This window comes from Mobula birostris, chromosome 12, assembly GCF_030028105.1.
Source record: "Mobula birostris isolate sMobBir1 chromosome 12, sMobBir1.hap1, whole genome shotgun sequence".
Lineage (NCBI taxonomy): Eukaryota > Metazoa > Chordata > Chondrichthyes > Myliobatiformes > Myliobatidae > Mobula > Mobula birostris.
In genome coordinates this window covers 96,359,042-96,380,566 of record NC_092381.1, presented here as the reverse complement: position 1 = coordinate 96,380,566, position 21,525 = coordinate 96,359,042, and the positions used below count along the sequence as shown (strand labels likewise).

General features: G+C 41.5%; 1 protein-coding gene across 1 annotated transcript in view; it reads right to left on the bottom strand.

Annotated features, from left to right (window-relative positions):
* The window catches only part of LOC140206242 (LIM homeobox transcription factor 1-alpha-like), a 335,794-nt gene extending 317,657 nt beyond the window's left edge, over positions 1-18,137 (bottom strand). Inside the window, exons 1-5 of the mRNA XM_072274561.1 lie at positions 18,084-18,137; positions 16,784-16,911; positions 15,044-15,177; positions 14,719-14,928; positions 2,175-2,361 (exon numbers count right to left, since the gene is read on the bottom strand). Coding sequence (XP_072130662.1) covers positions 2,175-2,361; positions 14,719-14,928; positions 15,044-15,177; positions 16,784-16,911; positions 18,084-18,137 — 713 coding nt within the window. The remainder of the gene's footprint in view (positions 1-2,174; positions 2,362-14,718; positions 14,929-15,043; positions 15,178-16,783; positions 16,912-18,083) is intronic.
* Positions 18,138-21,525: the final 3,388 nt, after the last annotated feature.

Below are 21,525 nucleotides of genomic sequence, written 5' to 3'. Positions count from 1 at the left end.
TGTCAAAGGGGAATTGTGAGCCAGCAGTCAAGATTACAGGCTTTGGTGCTAAACAACCCAGAGACTCACGTTCAAATCCCACCAAGGCAGTTGGCTGTGGACCTTAAATTCAGTTACTAATCTAACATGTTAAAAAATGCTAGTTTTTGATACCAATCACAACACAACGAAATTGCTGTTCCTTCTCTGTCACTGGGTCAAAATGAAGAAATTCCCTCCTTAGCAGCAGGGATATACCAACACCTCAAGGAATGCAATGTTTAAACATAGCAGCTCTCCATCACCTTCTCAAGGGAACAAGGGATAGGGAATCAAATGCTGGCTTAATCAGAAAAGCCCACATCCTTTGAATGAACAAAAAGCTATCAGATCAATATGAAAACCAGCTAGTTGTCTAATGCCCCTTAGCAGGGGAATTCTGGACTCCTTACTTAGTCTGGCCCTAAGGTGACTCAAGACCTCTCAATGTAGTTGACGTTTAAAAGACTTCTGAGAGCTGAAGGAAGCTACTCTGCTAAGAGGTAGTTCAGGATGAGCAATAAATGCTGGACTCTCTGGTGATACTAAATTCCTGAGAAGCAAGTGGTTTTTAAAATTCCACTTGATTTTGTTTTGCATCATTAAACTCAATAAGGTAAAGGCTGAGTGGGGTGAAAAGGGCACCTCTGACCGCACATTTTGGCAGCAGTGGCCTGGACTGATACTTCCCCCTGTGGACCTAGTACTCACTCAGCACATTTCAGATTGCAAAAGTAGCTCATTTCTGAGGTGAGAAGTGAGTCCAAGTTGGCAAGGGTGTTCCAGCGTGCAAAAAGAAAAGCCAGTCACTTCATGCTGATTTCCAATGAATCGGTGTAAGGAGTTACAAGCAGCTGCCTCCGCACCAACTTTCCTCAGTATCAATTAGCCTCAAGCAGACCTTAAACCCGGCCATTAGACTTTGTGGCTTTTGCAGAGTAGGTCAATTTAAACACAATCCTTTCTCAGCAGCACAATAATATACTATGTGTCTCATGATATAATACTCCTATGATTATAAATATTCATTACTTGAATTACAGTACACAATGCTACAGGAGTACCTGTTAGTGCTGCTACTTCAGTGTGGTTACAGCATTTGACGTTAAAAGCCAGCAGACAGGAGCATTGAGAACTACAACCTTGAAGAGTATCATCTGTTTTACAGCTGCTCACAATATTTTGAGTGATGAACACTACCAACAGATCACCTCCCCAGTCCTTGTTATCTCCCCACAATCCACATCCCTAATCTCACAGCACCTAGTTCAAAATGAGTAAATTAACCTGCAACTGCACTAACAGTTTTCACACCCTACATCCTCTTGAAGATAGTCAGTACTGCACACATCTCAGTGTTTTCATGTCTTCAGTGAGAGAAAGCATCACTTCTGCTGTTACCTAACATTGCCTGTACCTACATTCACAATGGCAGAAGTGACCATCCCATTCAAGATGGTTCACAGTGGGTGCAGGTTCTGCTGATCGTGCTGCCAAATGTTTCACACCTAGAATTCCGCTCACAACACTGTGAGCCACCACCTTACATCAATATTGCTATTTTAACAAACCCGTTGACAAGATCCACTGCACCCTAGTCTTAGTGAATCCTTCACACTCGATTTATCTGATCTTTGATACAAAAACAAAACATCTTCAATTCAGCAGAAAACATAGCAACATACACAAAGCACTGAGTAAATGATGCTGGGAATTTTGCTGCCACTGTTCATAAACCCAGCTAAATAAGGGAGCAATTCCTGCACATGGGCAGCGTTGACTCTGTGCATTACCTGTCACATTCTAAGACATTGCACCATTGACTGTATGAAATCTTTAGAAAGCGAGTGGTAGTGAACACTAAGTGCCGACAATTTACTCCATCTCAGGCATGTCATTCCACTTCTCTCCCAGAGAGAGTGGCACAGTGGGAGGGGAGTCACTCCCTTTGAGGCTGCTGTCAGTCGAGGTTCAAGCAAGGCACTGAGAGAGACTAAGCAACAGCTGGTCTGCCTGGTCTGCTTGTTGTGATAACAGAACATGGAGAGGGGACACACAGAAACATGGGAACATTAGTTCTTATAAAAAGCTGGGGGGGTTGCAGGGGCTGGGTTTACGTTTTTCTTTATTTAGAGAGCAGATTGTTTCTCACTTACTTTTCGTAGTCATGCTTGCAGTAAAGCTTCTTGTCTCTGTAGTAGCAAGTGGTGGCAAGGGGCTCCCTGCACCCAGCACATTGCACACACTGCTCATGCCAGAAGCTGTCATTCACCCGCAGAAGAAACCGGTCTAGGATCACCCTATCACAGCCCTCGCAGACTGCCCTCTCCTTTCCACTGGGCCCTGGAGAGAAAAGACAGCAGAAATCCCCTGAATCTGCTTATACCACACGTTCCGCCATTTGACAGGTAAAATGTCTGGGATATGGATTATCGACACCAAACCATGGTGGGAAGGGCTGTGTATATGGTGTAACAAGGAGATTGAGATGAAGTGATAGCTAGTTAGCTAGTTGAATCAATAGATAGACAGATAAACATATATATCATACCTAAATAAATAGAATGATTGATTACATAGATAGGTTAGAAAGAAACATTACACAGGAAGATAGATAAATAAACAGGCAGATCGACACTTAAAGAAATAGATAAACATATATTATATAAAGATAGATTGATTGATAGATTATATAGGTTGATAAGAGACAGATTGCATACCTATATGGATAGATAGATAACTGAACAGATAAACTGGTAATTTGGTATAAAGATAGTTAAATAGATTGAAATGATATATATTTTGTATCAAAAGATAGATTATATAAGTAGATAGAGATGGATAGAGAGAGAGAGCAAGAGATTGGTGGATGACTGGTAATGAAGAAAGAAAGTGGAAGAGGAGCAAGGGTAGGGACATGCCTTAGTGGAAGAAGCCATTTGATTCATGCAGTAATGAAAGAAATAGAGAGCTACAGAATAGGAGAGAAGTAGTTTTAAATGAAGGGATGGGTGAATGTCTTCGGGAAGGAGAGAGAATGATACACTTAATATGCATCCATTGAATGTTTTGAGAATTGTGTGTACTAATAATAAATACATAATTAAAATTAAAACTCTAGGTCATATCATACAGTCAGAGAAACCTTACAGACAAAACACATTCTATCTATGAAACTGCATGATGAATCTCTCTTCACTTTATTCTCTAGATCAGTAGCAGGACCTCTCTTGTACATTCTATTCCCACACCACCTCAGTTCTCTGCTGATTAGAGTAAGAAGGATACTTTAAGGAAATAATTTGCAACTTTGCAGATCTCAGGATATCCAAAAAAAACTTCACAGCTGTTGAGGTATTTTTGCAAACGTAATATTAGTTACAATGCAGGAAAACACAGCAGTCAATGCACAGCTCAGTCCCACATGCAACAGCAATGCCCTGTTTCACAGATATCAGTTGACAGGCATTATAACCATCTGTTTAAATTGCCCTTCCTTACTTTACAACAGCCTGAGAAAGCTGACAAAAGATGTTTCTGCTGGAACTGCTAGGAATACTCATGGTGCTTACAGAGAAGGCTTTCATCCAGTCAGTCTGGGCTACATTCAAAGCCAGCTCCAGGACTTGGAAAATCATTCATATTTATTCTGCAGTACAAACATTTAGGTGGATCTTTACACAGCTCCATATTCAAACATGCATGTTAATTTCAGGTAAAAACTCTCAGTAAGCAGAGATATACAAGGAAATCATTAAACAGAAGACACCAATGTTGACACAACTATTGCACACAGTATCATACGTATGTACTCCTCCCACAAAATCTGGCTTGAAAATCAAAGCAAATTCTCAACAGAAAACAGTGAGAAAAATTCATTCACCAGTAACTTGTAGAATTTACAGTGACAGGTGAGGAGACAGTCTTTCCCTCTACTCCATGTCCAGAATCTAAATTGGAAAATTGGTTTATTATTGTCACAAGTACCACAATACAGTGATAAAACTTGTTCTGTGCATATCTATACAGATCATTTCATCACATCAGCAGATTAAAGTGGTAAAAACAACAACAGAATGCACTACAGTATATAGTATTATAATGCAGGCACACAATAATGGGAAAAGTAGGCTATGAGATCAAGACTTAATCTATATCATACAAGGGTTCTGTTCAATATAACCTAAGTACAGTGACTCCCCTGGCCGGTGCAGATAGGCCATACAATAGTGCCATCTGGTGATACAGGATATGGTGAATGCCATGGGCATGTGTTTGCCCAACCTGGACACACTGAACCCTAATACATATTGATGATATACAGTATGCATAATCAGATAGAGGGGATTGCTAAGGCCATAGTAGGCAACAGGAATGTGTACAGCTAAGGGCATAGGAAGACAATGTACTTGTTGACTGATGTGAAAGACAGAAAAGTGAAATTAATATTTAATAGCTATAACTTTGCCACAGTCTTTTCTACCTGATTCTGTAATTAACTCATTTACATCATCCATCCCTGTCTTGTACATAGAATGGAGTAGAGTTTCCCAACAGAGAGAGCAACTTGCTCAATAGCTGCACAATTCACAAAGGTTTATACAAATCACACACAGAAGATTGATGAGTGTGTGTGTTCAAGTGTCACAATATAATTCATTGTATTATATTCATTGTATCAGCTTTCCTTGTACTGTCTGTGGGTACCATCTAATTAAAGTTGTTAGCCATGAACTATTATACTGTAAGACACATTTTTCTGATGTTGATTTCTGTGTACTATGCAATATGCAATGTATAATGTAGACTAGTAGAATGTATAGTATCATTTCACCATAAAGTATCATCAATTGTCTTCTGAGTTAATGTGTTAATCTGGTTCCATGACCCTTCGTCTGGTGGGTTTCCTTGAACCAGGCACAGACAGCTAACCACAGGGGGGATACTGAGCCATATTTAATCACTTATGAGAATGTTGATCCAATGGAAATGTATAGAAATTATCAAACCAAAATGGCAAACATCACTTCTGTGATAATTTATTGCTTAACATGATAATACTATTTAATATTCACAGACCACAGTCAGTGCAGATCAGTAAAAACATTTCCTCCTGAATGAGAATCAATACGGGCACACCTCAAGAATACTTGGCCCACTTTTCTGCTCTCTCTATATATTCATAACTATGCGGCTAGGCACAGCTCAAACGCCACCTATAAATTCGCCGATGGCACCACAGTTGTTGGCCAAGTTTCAGACGGTGCTGAGTGAGGTGTACAGGAGTGAGATAGTTCAGCTGGTTGAGCAGTGTCACAACAACAACTTGGCACTCAACATCAGCAATACCAAAGAATTGATTGTGGACTTCAGGAAGGAGAAGTTGGAAGAACACACACCAGTCCTCAGTCAGGGGTCAGTGTTGGAAAGGGTGAACAGCTTCACATTCCTGGCTGTCAATATATCTGGAAATCTATCTAAGGATCAACACATTGATGTAATCATGAAGAAGGCATGCTAGTGGTTCTTTTTCAATAAGAGCTTTAAGAGATTCGGTATGTCACTAAAAACTTTTGCAAATTTCTAAGATGTCCAGTGGAGAGTATTCTGGTATGGAGGCTCCAATGTGCAAGATTGCAAGAGAGTGCAGAGGGTTGTAGACATCCTGTTCCATCATGGGCTCAACCCTCTTCAACATTGAGGATATCTTCAAGAGGTAGTGCCTCAAGAGAGCAACATCCATCATTAAGGACCCTCAACATCCTATTCTCTTTATTACCAACTGCGAGTTGGTATAGGAACCTAAAGATCCCACTCACTATTTTAGGAACAGCTTCTTCTCCTCTGTTCCTCCATGAACAGTGAACGCTGTCTTGTTATTCCTCTTTCACAGTATTTATTTATTTCTGTAAATTATAATAACTTCTATATTCTGCACTGTATTGTTGCCACAAAACAACAAATTTAACAACATATATCAGTGATAATAAACCTGATTCTGAATCTGAGTAGAAATCCCAAAAGTTGTGTGCGTGCCACCAAATTCATTAATTGCTGGTAATCTTAAAGGCAAATATAAACAACAGCAATCTCTGTCTAACTCATATCTTCAATAACATAACTGTTCCAGAGCTTGGGGACCTGTTGAAGCAAACCTTCCCTATAAATTATATTTTGTGTAAAAATTCACTATACTTAGGTTGAAAGTCTTGATCCTTAAATTATGGTTTTAGTTATAAACCCACTTTCCCATATCATGAGATGAGCAATGGGCTGGCATTTTAATTTATGTTCTTAACCAGCCAGCACATTCATGAACCCTGTTTTTAACTTACCCAGATTTATATTATGGAGAAAGAATCGGTTCTTAGTGAGCATGTAGGAGCTTTGTAGAGCTGAGCCAAGCATCGCAATCTTTAAAATTATTTATATGCTCTCAAACTTCCTGTATCCTATCTCACGGGCAAGATATATATTTAAGCAGAGGATGCTAACAAAACCGGACCACACCAGTGCTATAGGGAGCATATGGAGCTCTTTCACAATCGTTATATTTGATATTTTGAGGTGTCTTCTAAAACGGATCACCATGAGGAATTGTTCAATCTCTTAAGTTGTAAACAAACTATGATAGGAAGAGTGAAAATAGTATGTGCTAAATAAAGACATTACATATATTACTAACTCATCCTTCATGCATTGCAGAGAGCAAGTTGGAGGATGTACTGTATTAATACTATTAGATCTTCTATTGCCCTTTTCACATTGTTTGCACAATAACTCTCTTCCTTCAAGAAGGAGATGTTCTGAAGTACTGTAATGGGGAAACTATTTCCACCAATGCCTTTCCAGCATACCCCATAATCCTACCTTCCCATCCAAAAAGCTTTTTCCAGACACTGTTGTAAAGTAGGAAATGCCAGAGTCAATTCGCACATAGTAAGCTCCCAAAAGCAGCTCGGTGATAATGTAATTTTGTGGATAACAATTCATTGGGTATCCAACACTCCTGCTATATGGGTGTTATGGAACACTGCCATGGTGTCTTTGTACCATCTAAGTGAACCCACAGTTTAACATCATATGTAAAGGATAGAACCAGTAACAATGCAACAATTCTTCAGTGCCAGTTTGGATCCTTGGTCCTCTGAACAATGACTGACTATAGACTAGAAGAGATAAAAACTTTGCCCCCTCAACATGCTAACCATTCTCCCTTTAAGGTTTTTATTTTCTCTCAGGAGATAAGTTTTTATGGTCATTAAAAATGAATTAGAATGAGAATGGGAACTGAAACTTTTCTCTCTCTCTCTCTCTTTTACATAGATGTTAACAATTATAATGTTTTACAAGGTGAAGGGAAATGGCATTTATCTTTTTAAATAACAATATTAATTTTAAATAATGTTTTAACCAAAACAATGGTGTTTTCTAAGCAATTAGCAGAATAAATAGATCATCTGGAAAATTGAGTGGAGCCATAGCAAATGGAATTTAAGCCAGATAAGTATGAATTAATGCATTTGGAAGGTCAAATTCTGGTGGGGTGAATGGCAGGCTCCTTAGGAGCATTGATGTTCAGATAAATCTTGGGTTCAAGTCCATAGTTTCCTGAAAGTGGTGACACATGAATAGGGCAGTGAAAAGGGCATTTGATATGCTTGCCTTCATAGGCTGAGGCATTGTGAATTAGAGTAGGGATGTCATGTTGCAGTTCTACAAAACATGGGTTAGACTGTAGGGAGCATTATGTACAAATCTGGTCACAACAGAACAGGAAGGGTGTGGTAGCAGTGAGAGAGTACAGAAGAGATTCGCGGGATGCTGTGTGGAATAGACGGCTGTAGTTATAGGGGAAGATTGGGTAAACTTGGATTATTCTAATTGGAACGTAGAAGGGTGGAGAATGACCTTATAGATTACAAAATTGTAAAGGGTGTAGGTAGAACAGGTAGTTTGAATTTATTTTCCCCCGGGAGGGAGAGTTCAGAACTAAAGAGTCCAGGTTTGAGGTTTATTGGATCAAATGGATGCTTTTCACATGGAGGCTGGGGAATATAGGAATGAACTGCCAGAGGAGGTGGTAGAGGCAAATACAATTTCCATATTTAACAGGCGTTTGGACAAGTGCGTGGACAGAAAATGAGTACTGAGGTACGGGCCAAACTCAGATAAATGAAATAGTGTACACAAGCATCACAGTTGGCATGGAGAAGTTAAGCCGAAAGACACCGTTTCTGTGCTGTACCAGTCTATGATCGCGGATTCTATGAAAATGTATACTCTCGATCCTTCCGAATACCTTTGTCTCGCTAGTATAATAATATTGTATCTGAGAGAGAGGGAGAGTAGTGTGTGTGTGTGTGTGTGTGTGTGTGTGTGAGAGAGAGAGAGAGAGAGAAAGAGAGCGAGAGAGAGAGAGAAGCAGAGATCCGTATGATTGTGTGAGAGAGATCCATGTGTGGGAGAGTGTGTGTGTTAATGAATTATAACATCCGGTTATTCATATCTTCAGATTAGCCACGAATTTCAACTTCGTACAGTTTAGGTGGAAATGGTTGAGCAAATGATTAATTTCCTTTTACCTGTGAGGAATCCGGCGAGAAATCATCTGGTGTCAGTTTAGCTTGTTCGCTCGCAATCTTAGCAGGTAGTGTGTGTCGGAATTGCAATCTGAAACTTGAGATTTACACCCTCGCCTGTCAAGCAGGCCGATGCAGAACATTAAGAATATAAGAAGGCCGAATGCGTGTTTTTACAGGTGAAACCGCCACATCCCGCAGGTAACTGAAGACGCCAAAGCGCTAGTCCTAACAGTGACTTCTAGATACCTGCAGCAATATTCCCCACGACCAGGATGGTATAAAAATTATCCCGCCTAATAAAAAATATCATTGTCCTCCCCAAAGTATAATAATCCGTTTTCAAAATCACAATTTATTAGTTCGACTGTCAAATACTCGATGTCTGTGAAATACACTTTAAAGCCCTTGCAGCGTTAACTATTGCGTTTTGGCGCAGATTCAACATGTTTAGAGTTTGCTTCGCCTTACTTAAAAGTATGAATCGTTGTTTAAAATATTTATAATAATCTCTTCGACGGGATTACTGGATTGTGCGAACTGGTAACGCAACAAAATTACACCATTGAACGAAAAATTGTATCATCAGAAAAGCATCGAAAATATATCTGTATGCGTTATAAATTAAGTGTGAAAGAGGAAACAGGCGTTCCCATTGACATGACGGGGATGTCGCGGAGCAAGTTCCTAGATTGGCCCAACCGGCAATAGTAGTGAATATATTTAAACTTCAAGTCAATAGATGAAGGAATTGTATGTACAATATCTACGCATCAATCCTTCTCGAGTCTATTATATGCGCCAGTGCATCTACATCTGTATGCATATCTATTTGGGTGTCTATCTGTGTGCGTATATGTTTAGGTCAGTGTTTATCTTTGTACGCGCATCTGTGCCTGTGTTGTAGTGCATTTATGTGTACGTATAAGTATTTAATTGTTTGTTTTTGTGTGTCCATCTCTATATGTGCGTGCGCCTGGGGATCTATTTATCAAAGATACGTGTGTGTGTGTGTGTGTGTGTGTGTGTGTGTGTGTGTGTGTGTGTGTGTGTGTGTGTGTCTGTCTGTCTGTCTGTCTATCTGTCTGTCTGCAGATATGTCTGTGTGTAATATACGTGAGAGTCCCTGTATGCTCGTATTCATTTATGCCTGGGTGTTTGTGTGTCTACGGCTCCGAGAGTGTTCCTCTACGTTAGCGTGTGCCCGAAATAGTTGGAATTAAAATTTAAACTGATTTCCACTTCGTTTCCTCCACAAAATTCTCCAAAACAGAGAGACAGACAGCAGCCTCTTACCGCCCGCTCCCGTCCTGGTAAAGTGGAGACTGCAACCCTGAGATGACTTCCGAATAAATTGGAGCAACCACTTTCGCTCAGTTAAACCTAAAGTCTGGCCTCACTTCGGTAGCGTTTTTACCCACCGGGTCCCTCCCCCTTTGCAAAGTACAGTATGTGACACCAGTCTCGGCACACGCAGCAGTTGTTGCTGCCGTAACAATGGCCCTCCTTCCATCACACCCCAGAGAGGTTGTGGGAGCAGGCGTGGAGACTGGGCACTTCACCCAGGAGGGGAAGGGGTCCTTGACAAACTTTGAGGGAATCCTTCCCGGTGAAACACGGCTCCCATCTGTCAAGCTGAATTAGAAGATTATCTTCAATTTAAACAAATTTACAAAGCCACATATTCCGAATTACACACGTGCACCAAGGCCCCTACAGGGTATTAGACAGTGATCAGAACTCCGCCACCGGTGTTCACCACATGCCGAATATACAGTTATCTAGAACTCCGCCGCTGACGTAACATTCGGCCCATAACCTATCCTAAATAAGCATTTACAAATAAAAGATTATATTTCACTCCAACCTGATGTCCTGGAAAATATATAATTACATACAGGGATAATTTGCAATAGGATTGGGTGCGAGGTGTTCATGGTTGGTTAAATCTACTGTTCACGGTTAAATGTAATCCATGCGGGGACTTTGTTAATCTCTGTCCGATGAACTCCATATTAATAGAGTAGAGTGTGAAATTGCATTAGGTTCGGAGTTTTAATTGCTCTTGGTATCCGACTTTTACATAGAACGTGCAGTAGTGCATGTTCGATAGGTTCGCGGGTATCTGTGTGTGTGTGTGTGTGTGTGTGTGTGTGTCCGCGCGCGTGAGTGTGTATAAGTGTGTGTGTATGTGTGTATGTGTGAGCGCTTACGCGCGTGTATTGCTGTGTTTGCATGTAGATGTGCTTTTACAGCTGACTGGGTGAGAAGCGGATTTGTATAAATGAAAATGTGGCCTTAATGAACAAATGCCGACTGAAGTTCCGAAGAAACAGAGGCAGGGCCGGCGCCGGCCGCTCCGTTAGTCCGTAAGATCGGGGCATCAAACCCACTTCCCTGCCTTTTCCCCGGATCTCTTTGATTTTGCCTTTGGGCAACAATAAATCAACGCAGACAAATTAAGACACGCAGTGATTGCCGTTAATGATCCTAAAACGTTGGCGACAGAATCCCCAGGTGGTTTCGAATGTATGGACAGAAATATAGGTGTATGGCTGAATGTACTCAGGTGTAGCTCTGCGCTGCTGTTTGGATCCGTATGTGTAGCCGTCGATGCGCGCTCTGGGTGAATACTTGGGTAGGTAATCCAATAAGAATGAGTATCTGAATAAGTGTGTGCATCCTATCTACGTGTCTATAAGGCTGTTTATCCGGGCTTCAACATATTGACAATTATTGGTTGTAGCTATCTGTTTAATGCATCGCGTTCGTAAAAGTTATTTCATAATACTGCCCTCCCTTTACACATATTAATGATAATGAATGTACAGACTAGCGCGGCTTTTCATTATATATTGCTCTGGACATGAGTTGTTTGAAAATGTGAAACCTTTTAAAATAAAACATCCGCTTCACTTGGATATAAATGGATTGTGTACACTAGTATATGTAGAAAATTCGGGGCTGAATAAAACTTCGAGCCAAACAGCCCCCCGCCACCCAAACCTCTACGAACGAAATGCATAATATTCGCGCTTATACAGCTGTCACTGCCCGTCCCCTGGTGAACCGAAACCCGCCGGCGGGGGATTCATTCGGGGACAACCTTGAGAGACCTGGGTAGTGAGATAATCTCCTCACCCGCTCCTTCCAAGCGCCGGCCTTTCTTTAGAATAGTTTCCCAGTCTTTCGAAATCACTTTTTGTTTCAGGAGTTAGCGCTAATCGTCAAGTGAGGTGTTTGTGATAATCTTCTGATAAAATAAACAAAAAAAGCGGAAAAAATTCATGCGCAGGCTGGCAAATTTGGGGAATACGTTATATTCGCTTAATTGCAACAGGTCGATTTAACTTAACTGGGAGTCAGAAAAGTCGAAATACCTTGAGGAAGCAATTGTAACGTTTGGGAGAGCGCCGGGCATGGAGAACACGCCAAGGACACCATAGTTCTCCTTTATAACGATCTGGAAAACTCAACACTCCAGGATTAGAGTCATACAATTTACATTAGTTTAGCAATGCCCCCAAACTTCTAAACGACATCCGTGTCAAAACAGTAACGTACTGTTTGTGTTCCCTCTTCTGTCTGTATGATTTCGCGCAGAAAATGTTGGAGAGATTCACAATTTTTAAAATTGTAAATAGTATTTAGCACCTGGAAGTGTACTGGAAAGATGAAATGTGGATTGTTTTTTCTGAAGATAGACACAGACATATTGTGATGGAAAGACAGGGAGAAGTCGGTCCTCTCTTCGGCCTCATTCGCCCGGGTCACCTCTTATGCGTTTCAGTTCTCGCATTCTGCCAGAGTCCTATCCATTCTGATTTTCGCGTTCTGTCCTAGGCCCTCCGCTGCTCCCCTTGCAGCTGCTGGCCTATCTCTGTTTTTTTCGCTATTCTAGTACGCACACAAACTCTTTCTCTTTCTCTCCTGTGTCTACCTGCCATCTGCACTCTCGGTGTCTCAGTGTGTTTGTCGCTGATGTACTGAAGTGTGTATATTTGTCCTTAATGTTTGCAAGTTATCAACTGCACAAGCAAACAATGTGCTCGAAATATTCTGCTAAAATACTTTTTTTTAACAATGAGGCATATAAAATTACACCACAGCAACATAATCATTTGATGTCAAGATACCTTGAAAGTCTGTCCGTTTAATGGCGACACTCGCCTGTTGCAAGCACAGAGAGATGTTCACTGAAAATTTCTTTTATCTATTGTTTAAACTTGTTAGCTTTGGGACGGTGCGAGCAGCGGTGCAGACGGAAGTGAAAGTTCATTAATATTTCTGATGCTCCCCGAGAGCTCACTGTATTATAAAAATATTCCGAGTATTTAGTATGAATTTAACGGCACTGTCAATTACGTGGTCTCTATGCACCGACTCTAACCGGTCCCGGCTTTAATATAGCCCTGGATAACTGGAATACCCGCTCGACGCTTCAGATTCTTTCTTCCCCACACGCTCAAGCCACGCAATTTTACTTGATCGTTTTACTCATTCCCCATAGAGATCGCGATTCCAGCTTCAGACACTGGATTTCATTTAAGCAAAATCAGTGATGATTTCCAAACTTCAAATATATAGCCCACAGGAGTGGCGTGAACCCCTAGGATAATACAATGGGTTTATTTTCTAGCAGAAGTTTTAACAGCGAAAGTTCGACGCGAGTGTATGACGGATTTGCTTTTGTTTCTGCCGATTTGGGAATTACATTGTAAATTCAGAACCGAGAAAGTCTTCTCTGGGGTCATCAGTACTTCATACCTTGCTCTCTGCAGCGCTCTTCCGCGACAACTCAGCAAATTTGCGTTAAACTGCGACCGCATAAAAGGATTTTTAAAAATTCCGAATTTTACAAAATGAGCAGGCATTTTAACATCGCGGGGGAAATTGAGGAGAATTTGAAGGTTTGCAGTTAGAAGTTCAAAATCTGGAAACAACTATGAAAGATTGTGTGCGTCCTGAAACAGAATCAGACGCGAAATGGCTCCAACGAAAGCAAAGACACCGCTCCACTTCCGTGTCTGAAACTGTAATCAAAGTGCGTACATAGTTTCCACTTGAACAAGTTATGTTCAAAGACAGAAGGTGTGTGAATGAACATGTTTGCCTTTCTATATTATATATACGCTTGCGTTTATCGCTTCGATATCGGCTGTGTGTAAGAAGTTCGTTCTGTCTAGATTCATGGGAATTTACACGTGCCAGTATACAATGGGCATGCACGGTATATATACATTCGCGCAATAATATTGTTGAACTATCATTTGCAAAAATAATTACATAGGGATTTGTGATATTTCCTGGGAACAGCAGTCGCGCACCCTCGTTTATTTGAGAATGAATATTTCACAAACCGTGTATTGAAGACGTTATTTCATTAAATTATGTAAGTTACATACATTCTGTATGGCTTCTGCCGTTTTTTAATATTTACGAGATGTGCGATGTAAATATCACAGTGTAAAGTGTGCATTGTACGACAAATTTGGTTTACCGATGTTGTTTTTATGCGCTTATTGTGTATTTCATATAGTATATATGTATTGTATGTATATGCCTGTTCCTAAGTTGTATGCGTATTCGGCATTTTGACCATCGTGCATGTAACTAAAATATTCATTGTCTAGAATTTGCATACTGTTGGATATACTGTAGGATATACTGTAAAATGTTAATTTTATTTATAGATTTGTATATTGTTCGTTCAATTTTGACTTTATGTACATTGGAAAAAATATACACCCTGCGTTTATTTTCTTAATATTGCGTGATATATATTCTATATTTTGTTTCTACTGCTGTACTGCTTAATATGAATTTTGTATTTGTTTTGACATGCAGGTTGCGTAACGTATTTTGCATACTTTCATTTCCAAACGATTCTGCGCATCCTCTATATAATACACCCAAATCTTTCTCTAACATTTTGTTCTTGGTTCGACAAACATCAACATGCAAGTTATGAGTTTACAAACCGCATGTGAACTGTCTATTCATGTTTTTTAAAAGACTCATTTATATAATTCTGAGTATGAAATCTCTGCGAAACGAGCGCCGTAACGTTAAACCTGGAACATAATATGTAAAGCAATGATGGAAGTAAGGAACTCACCATGAAGTGAAGCCGGAGTCTGGGCCGAATGCGGCAAACTTCCTTCCATCTTTAGTCCGTCCAACATAGTCTCGTGCGAGGGGGCAGCTGAGTAAAGAGAGTAAGGCTTGTCAGCTGGGCCAGCGCTAGTGCATGCAACCGGTAATCTCTCGCACTCGGGCCTGCCTGGTTCCCGGCCTCGGCCCTTCAAGCGGCGCTCGAACAGCCCCGCTGTTCGGCGTGGCACAGGGGAGAGGAGAGGGGCCGTCGGCAGCCGCCAGAGAGAGAGGTCGCCACACAACTTTCCGCCCGTCTCCTTCCCTCCTTCTCTCACCGCGCCACCCACCCCCCTCCACGCCCCTCGCACTCTCCTCCTCAGAGTTACCGATCTCCCCCAGCGGGACTGACGAGTTCTCTGTGCGGGCAGAACTACGAGAGAAACTCGTTGGAGAACTGATCCGCGAACGGACGCGCAAATTACTATCGAAATAAGAAATAATCAACTCAACTGGGATGCAAATCAAATCTAAGTGTTTGACCCAGGATTTCTGCTAACATTATCAAAGATAAATCATTATTTTTAAAAAGCACAGCCCGCACGCGTAAATAGCAAGCATTTACGTTGCGCCTTTTTACTTTAACTGACTTTGGTTTTCTTCTAACCACGCCCCCAATGGAAAAAAAATCTCTCTAATGTTGGAAATGAATGAATGAACCCCAACATTTAGAAACACATACACGCCCCTCCCCGAACACAATAAATATATAGTTCTGTCACACAAATCAACCGACAAGGAAACGGAAAAGGGGGACCTTTTCTGCGTCTTGTGCTCATCGAGAATATTAATTCTCCGTGACGCGTCTTCTGAAATCGGCAAGGCTGCACAGGCAGGGAGCGGGAGAAGAGATGATAGCGGACCTGTTCCATCAAATTCACACGCACACCGTCCAAAACAGGGAGCTGAATTAATTTTACACTTCCGTCCCGAGTAACCGATTTGTAAAATGATGTCGATCACTGTATGTCGATATAATTGAACTTCGCTCCCCCACCACTAAATAAATCATTCGAATTATCGTTTAGTAAATCGGTTTAAAATCGTTTAATTATAAAACAAAACAACGACGGTGTCTTGTGCGTTTTTAGCTAAAATTCTACATAGTTTGGCGTGTAACTGATCTCTGTGAAATTTAAAGAACCATATTTAAAACTAGAAAACGATTTCGATCATTAGTAAAGATGAAAGTACACGTTTGCACAAAGTTCACAATTCTCATTTAAAACGCTTTCCGTTTGATTTGATTTTCAAACTTTAAAATGAAAGATTTGGACACGTGAAATAAATGGGTCAGTTTAACAGTGTAGTAAAAACAGAGCGTTACTTATTTTGAAAAGAGATTATTATTTACAAAATGAAAATACGAATAAGGCCTGTAAATATTACACTCGTTTCGATAGTAACGTTTTCTTAGAATTAAAAATTTAAATGAACCAAAACATTTATGGGAAACTGTAAAAGGTAGTTTACCGATTAATAATTAACTTCAAAAAACAGCGTGTAGTAAGTGGTTTCATATCTGTCATCAAGACTCTCCGTGAATGCCAGTGGCTATCTGACGGATTCGAGCTGGCTGATAGTGATTGAAATCGCACAATGCCGCAGATCTGCGATTAAACCTACCTGCTTTTTTAAATTTTCCTCCAATAGATTTCAGATAAAAATAAAGTCTGTCTATGTGGGTTTTGTTTTTGCTCATTCGATCACAAATTACGCGCATAGGTAGCAATGTGTATATACAACTCACCGTGATCTCAGGACACACTGACTCTTAAGAGGGAATGGGTTTAACTGGTCATAACTGATCGCTAGATTTCAGAGCCCGTCCCAGGTAATGTGAAATTCCTCTCGCAGTCCAAAGGTCCCAGCATGTCAAAAGTCCAACTCCCCAAATTCTGGCTCTAATCACCGCTGATGCTAGTCTTCCCTTCCGTTGTTTGGGGGAGTTAGGAGTGGGGAGGGTGTAGGGTTAACGAGAAAGATTGTCTGATCCTGGCTGCGGCTTCCAGACCTCCCAGTCCCCAAACTTTCTTCCCAGGGAACCATGCGGTCTTCTGTTGGTCACCTTCACTTCTGGGTTGATCCTGGGGTCCAGCCACTCTGACTGCTGCTCGCTAATCACAAGGCACTGGGCGGAGGAAGTGTCCACGTTCAGCTGGGTGCAAAAGAATAAATGCTAGCAGAAGACAGGCCCAAGTCTTTCGAGCAAAGATCTCAAAGCGAGGGCAAGGATGGGCACTGAGCGTGAAGTATCAGAACAAAAGTGCGAAGCTGGAGATGAGGTGGCAACGAGGAGGACAAAATCAATCCGTTTCCGCAGCTTATATTTACAGATGCATTTATATATCTTACAACCATTTTACATGCGCGCATAATACACATTTTCCTATTTATTTCCGTAAACGCACACATTTTAATTTACAATGTAACTATAAATATACCATGAACATATCCATTTTATTATTTCCAGAAATAATTCTGCTCCCATTCACGTTGCTTAAGGAACGAATAGATCTGTGTATTAAGATTATTAACAAAACCAAATCAGTGTGTATCGATAAAAAGGCAAATCTAGCAGAACTACTTAGAAGGGAGGACCGGGCAGCCGCATTCAGTTTCGACAGATTTCAGTGAATAATTTACTGTTGCTTTGATGTCTCTGAACTTCCCCTTCTAAGTGAGAGCAGATTCAGGACAGTTGCTCTCCACGCCGCCTGAACACCAAAATATCTCTATTTTATTACTGCATAATGAATGTCTGACACCGCGTTTCCCCTTCGTTCTCCGCTTTGACGTCCTATAAGGCAGAGATTTCCCGGATCTCGGTGAGTGTACAACCCTCAGTCCCTCAGTTATTTCCTCTTCCTCTCTCTCTGAGTTTATCTCCCCGAGATTCTGCTTCATAAAACGCCAGAGCCTCTACCCGGCTCCGCGCGCGCACGTGTGTGTGTGTGTGTGTGTGTGTGTGTGTGTGTGTGTCACACACTGCCTATCACCTGCATCTCTCCTTCAGCACCGCATCCCTGTCAGACAATTAAACAACCCCGGGACTCGGTCGCTTAGCTCCCTCCGGCCAAGTGTGGTGAGCAACAGCACAACCAGATTATCTGGGGGCGGGGGTGGAGAGAAAGTGGAGAAAGCGGGGATGGAGCACTTCCACAACGAAAGTGAAATATATCTAGCCAACTAATAGTAGTAACTTTAGTTATTGATCTGTTTTCTCACCCCATTTCTCCTCTTCTCGCTATCGTCTTCTCCCTTCGGCGTTCCCTTCTCCCTGTTGGCCTATTTACAAGCCCCCTCCATAATCCAAGATTTGTACAGTACAGCCACGGCCCTTCGGCTCATCATATTCATGCCGACCTCTTTGCCCCTCGACATTTGTACACTCGGGTGAGTATTACCTGAGCGACCGCCTCAGCTCCTCTTGTAGGCGAGACACAGGAACATCAGGGAGGGAGGGTATGTGGAAGGTAAAATCGTTTCATAGCTCACGAATAGTGGAAACACACACACACACACACACACACACACACCTCAGCATACTGCGGTTTAAAACAACATCAGCAGAAAGAGAAAATTGACAAATAAAATTTATTAACACTTTAAGAAATTTTAAGTTAAAAAAGTCTGCCCAATTATTGTAGGGAGCTTATTTGACTAAATCACAGTTACATAAAGCTTCCCCAGGCCAGGCTGGAAAAGATTACCGAGTCGGTTCAGCACAGCCGCTCAAAGCAAAAGGGGTGTTTCTGCGCTTTCCTGGACTCACTCTCTCTTTCTCCCTCCACCCCAACCCACTACCTTTCTCTCTCCCGTGTGTCCCGGAGAACTTGGTACCGCCTCCACCCGGGGAACCCCTCCCTGCTCGAGGGTTTGATTCAGCAGATATTCTACAACGTATAAATGGCCAGTGTTTCCTGGTATAGAAAATAAATTTGTAGCAGGCAGTAGAGCTCGTGAATTAATTTCCCCAGAAGTAACACAGCGAAACTGTAGGTCCATTGACACTAGTGCTGTGCTCCGTAATTCAACATCGGGTCACTCCAAAATAGATGTAAAAATTGGCGCACCTTTCCAGTCACTTGGATTTAACTAGACGTTTGTATCCCTTCAGGTTGAAGATATGTATCTTAAAGGGTTTGAAGTTGTATTTGTGAAAGCCAGTGAGTAGTGTGCATGTATAGAAACTATCTTTGCTAAGGAGCTGTCTGAATAATTATCAGATGTTGCACATATGGTACATACCAAAATGACAGAGAAATATTCGGCGTCATTTCATTTCAAAGATTTTAATATCGCCGACAAAGTATATCACTTCTTCCGAACACACATTAATGTACGTTTGTATTTACTTATTTTGTGTAAGGTATTATATTCATCGAGACAACGTGATTTATTCGAGCACATATGTAGAACCGCAATTGGTCTGTGGGTAGATAATCGCTCAAATATATTGTATATGATATGTCATACCCCGTTCATGGGGGAGACCAATTGCGATCTTTCCGGATTTTATACAATTAATCGTTATCTTCAAACACGAATACGTTTAGCAATGATGTATATATATATTTTAAAACTGCAACATCGACCGCAAACCATATCAGCGAATATTGTGGATTTCGAATGAATTCCAAGTGGTCCTTTGAAGAGTTAATCAAATAAGGAAAGTGCCGCTCGCCGGTTTGGTGTGTCGGCCGTAGTTGGAAGATTTTAAAGTGTGGGCAATTTACCGTTTTAACGGAAAACAATACTTTAAAAAAAAAGAGAACAAACGTTAGAATCAGAACATGAAATCTGCATCAATTTCCAATATTCAGAGTCGCTGGCTTGTCTTATTCAACTTATCACCGCCAGCTCTTTAATGGCTCTTCAAAGAGGATTATTATTTTCTTTTTGTTTTTTTTCGCGTTGTGTGTAATTATCTTACTTGTTATCTTGAAGGAATCAGCGGGCACGAGCGACGATAATTTAATGGAAGCTCGTTTGTGCGTGCTTAGCTCGGGGGCACTTTTTATTAGAAATCTCGCTCAGAGGGCTTCAGTTTATTAAACGAACGGAGCCGATTCCACCAAGAGGCGAGAGGTCTTGCGCCAGAACCGTAGAAACACCGCTCCAAAATGCAAGATTGGAAATACCTTGAAATCTAGGACGGCAGAGATAAGTAGCAAGAATTCGATAAGTTTTATATTTATTAAAAATATGTTGAATGCAAATGTAAGCAGTGTTATTTGTAAATATATATTAGTACAAATGTGTTTAATTAAGTACTAACAAAAGATGCATGTATCAATTGAGAAGATAACTAAAATTCTGTTTAGATAAGGCACAGTGAGGCAGATGTGAATAAAACCTTGTTACTGTTGCGTTTTGAAGTGTGTGAACCGGGTCCTATTGAACTAGAATCAGTTTGACAGATAAATTTGCCTTCTAGTGAATGGTCGCCGCAAGCGTTTCGTTCCGGTAGCGGTGGGAGAAGGGACGATCTTCATTGGTTCCCTCACCAATGGGACCGAGAGGGTTGGGTTGTGGGGGGTGGAGGGGAGGGAAGGTTTCACAGGGATTGTTGACACCATGACGGAGTCCGGCTGCCGAGTGGGTGGCAAGCAGACCGAGCTGTTCACATCTCAGTCCAGCTCCCAGAATGAGGCGCCCTCCGAGAACTGTGCAAACAAAGGGCATTTCAAAAAATTGTGGCATCAGTTTCTCATCGGGTACAAGTACAGGTGATGCCACAAGCATCCCAAACACACATTCATACTTCATAAAACATTTTATCTATGTAAATTCAAAACAAATTGTTTATTAATTACAGACGTCACACAATTTTTTCATCCATTACAAATCTACGCTTATATACACATCGTATATTGTATTGCATTCATATATAAATATATGCTTCCTTAATGAGACCGGGGAAACTCCATTTTTTGTTGTCCCGTTCAAATTGTTGCAAAGACGAATATTACAAAAAAAAAGTTCCTGAAGTTTAGCAGGCAATGCTTTAAATGTAAAATGCTTTCGGCAATGAATGATGTAGGAAAGAGAAGGGAGGCCACTGGAATCGCCTGTGATTTCAGTCACTAAGAGCCACAGAATGCAGAACGAAATCTATGGCTCCTTAACAACGTCTGCGGTCAGAGCCAGTCCCCGCCAACCCGACCGGCTCCAGTATACAGTATATTTACAGAAGTGTGGAGCCGGAGGAACATGTCGAGAGAAGACTTCCCAATCTCTAACCGAATTCTATACGATTACAAATTGGGACGTCTGGTTATTGAGAGTCCGGTACAAATCAAAGAGCTAACATCCCCAGTGACTGCCACTTCCCACATGCCCGGCGCTCACTTGAGCGAACAAAAAATGCCGTCAAGTCGCAGATCATATAACAACGGCCCGAGTTTTCCAACTCACTTCCGCGGACAGAGGACGGTTCCCAAGAGAGTACCTCCACAATCCAGGGCAGAGGAGGGGGCAGGGTAGAAGCGGCGGCGAGGAGGCAAGACTGGAAAAGATTTCGCGTACATCAGTCAACTGGGAAGCGGTGCCACGCCATGGAGGTGGGGCCGACAACCACAGCAATGCAGGGCGTAGGTGGTGAGAGAGGGATGAAGGCAGGAGAGGAGAGGAGCGGAAGCAGGGACGGGAGAGGCAGAAGGGAGAATTGTGGGGCAGGAAGAAGAGGGGAGGGATTAGGACAGAAGTGGAAGAAAGAGGAGGCGATGGACAGGAGGAGGAGAGAGGGTAGGAGAAGTAGGAGGAGGAG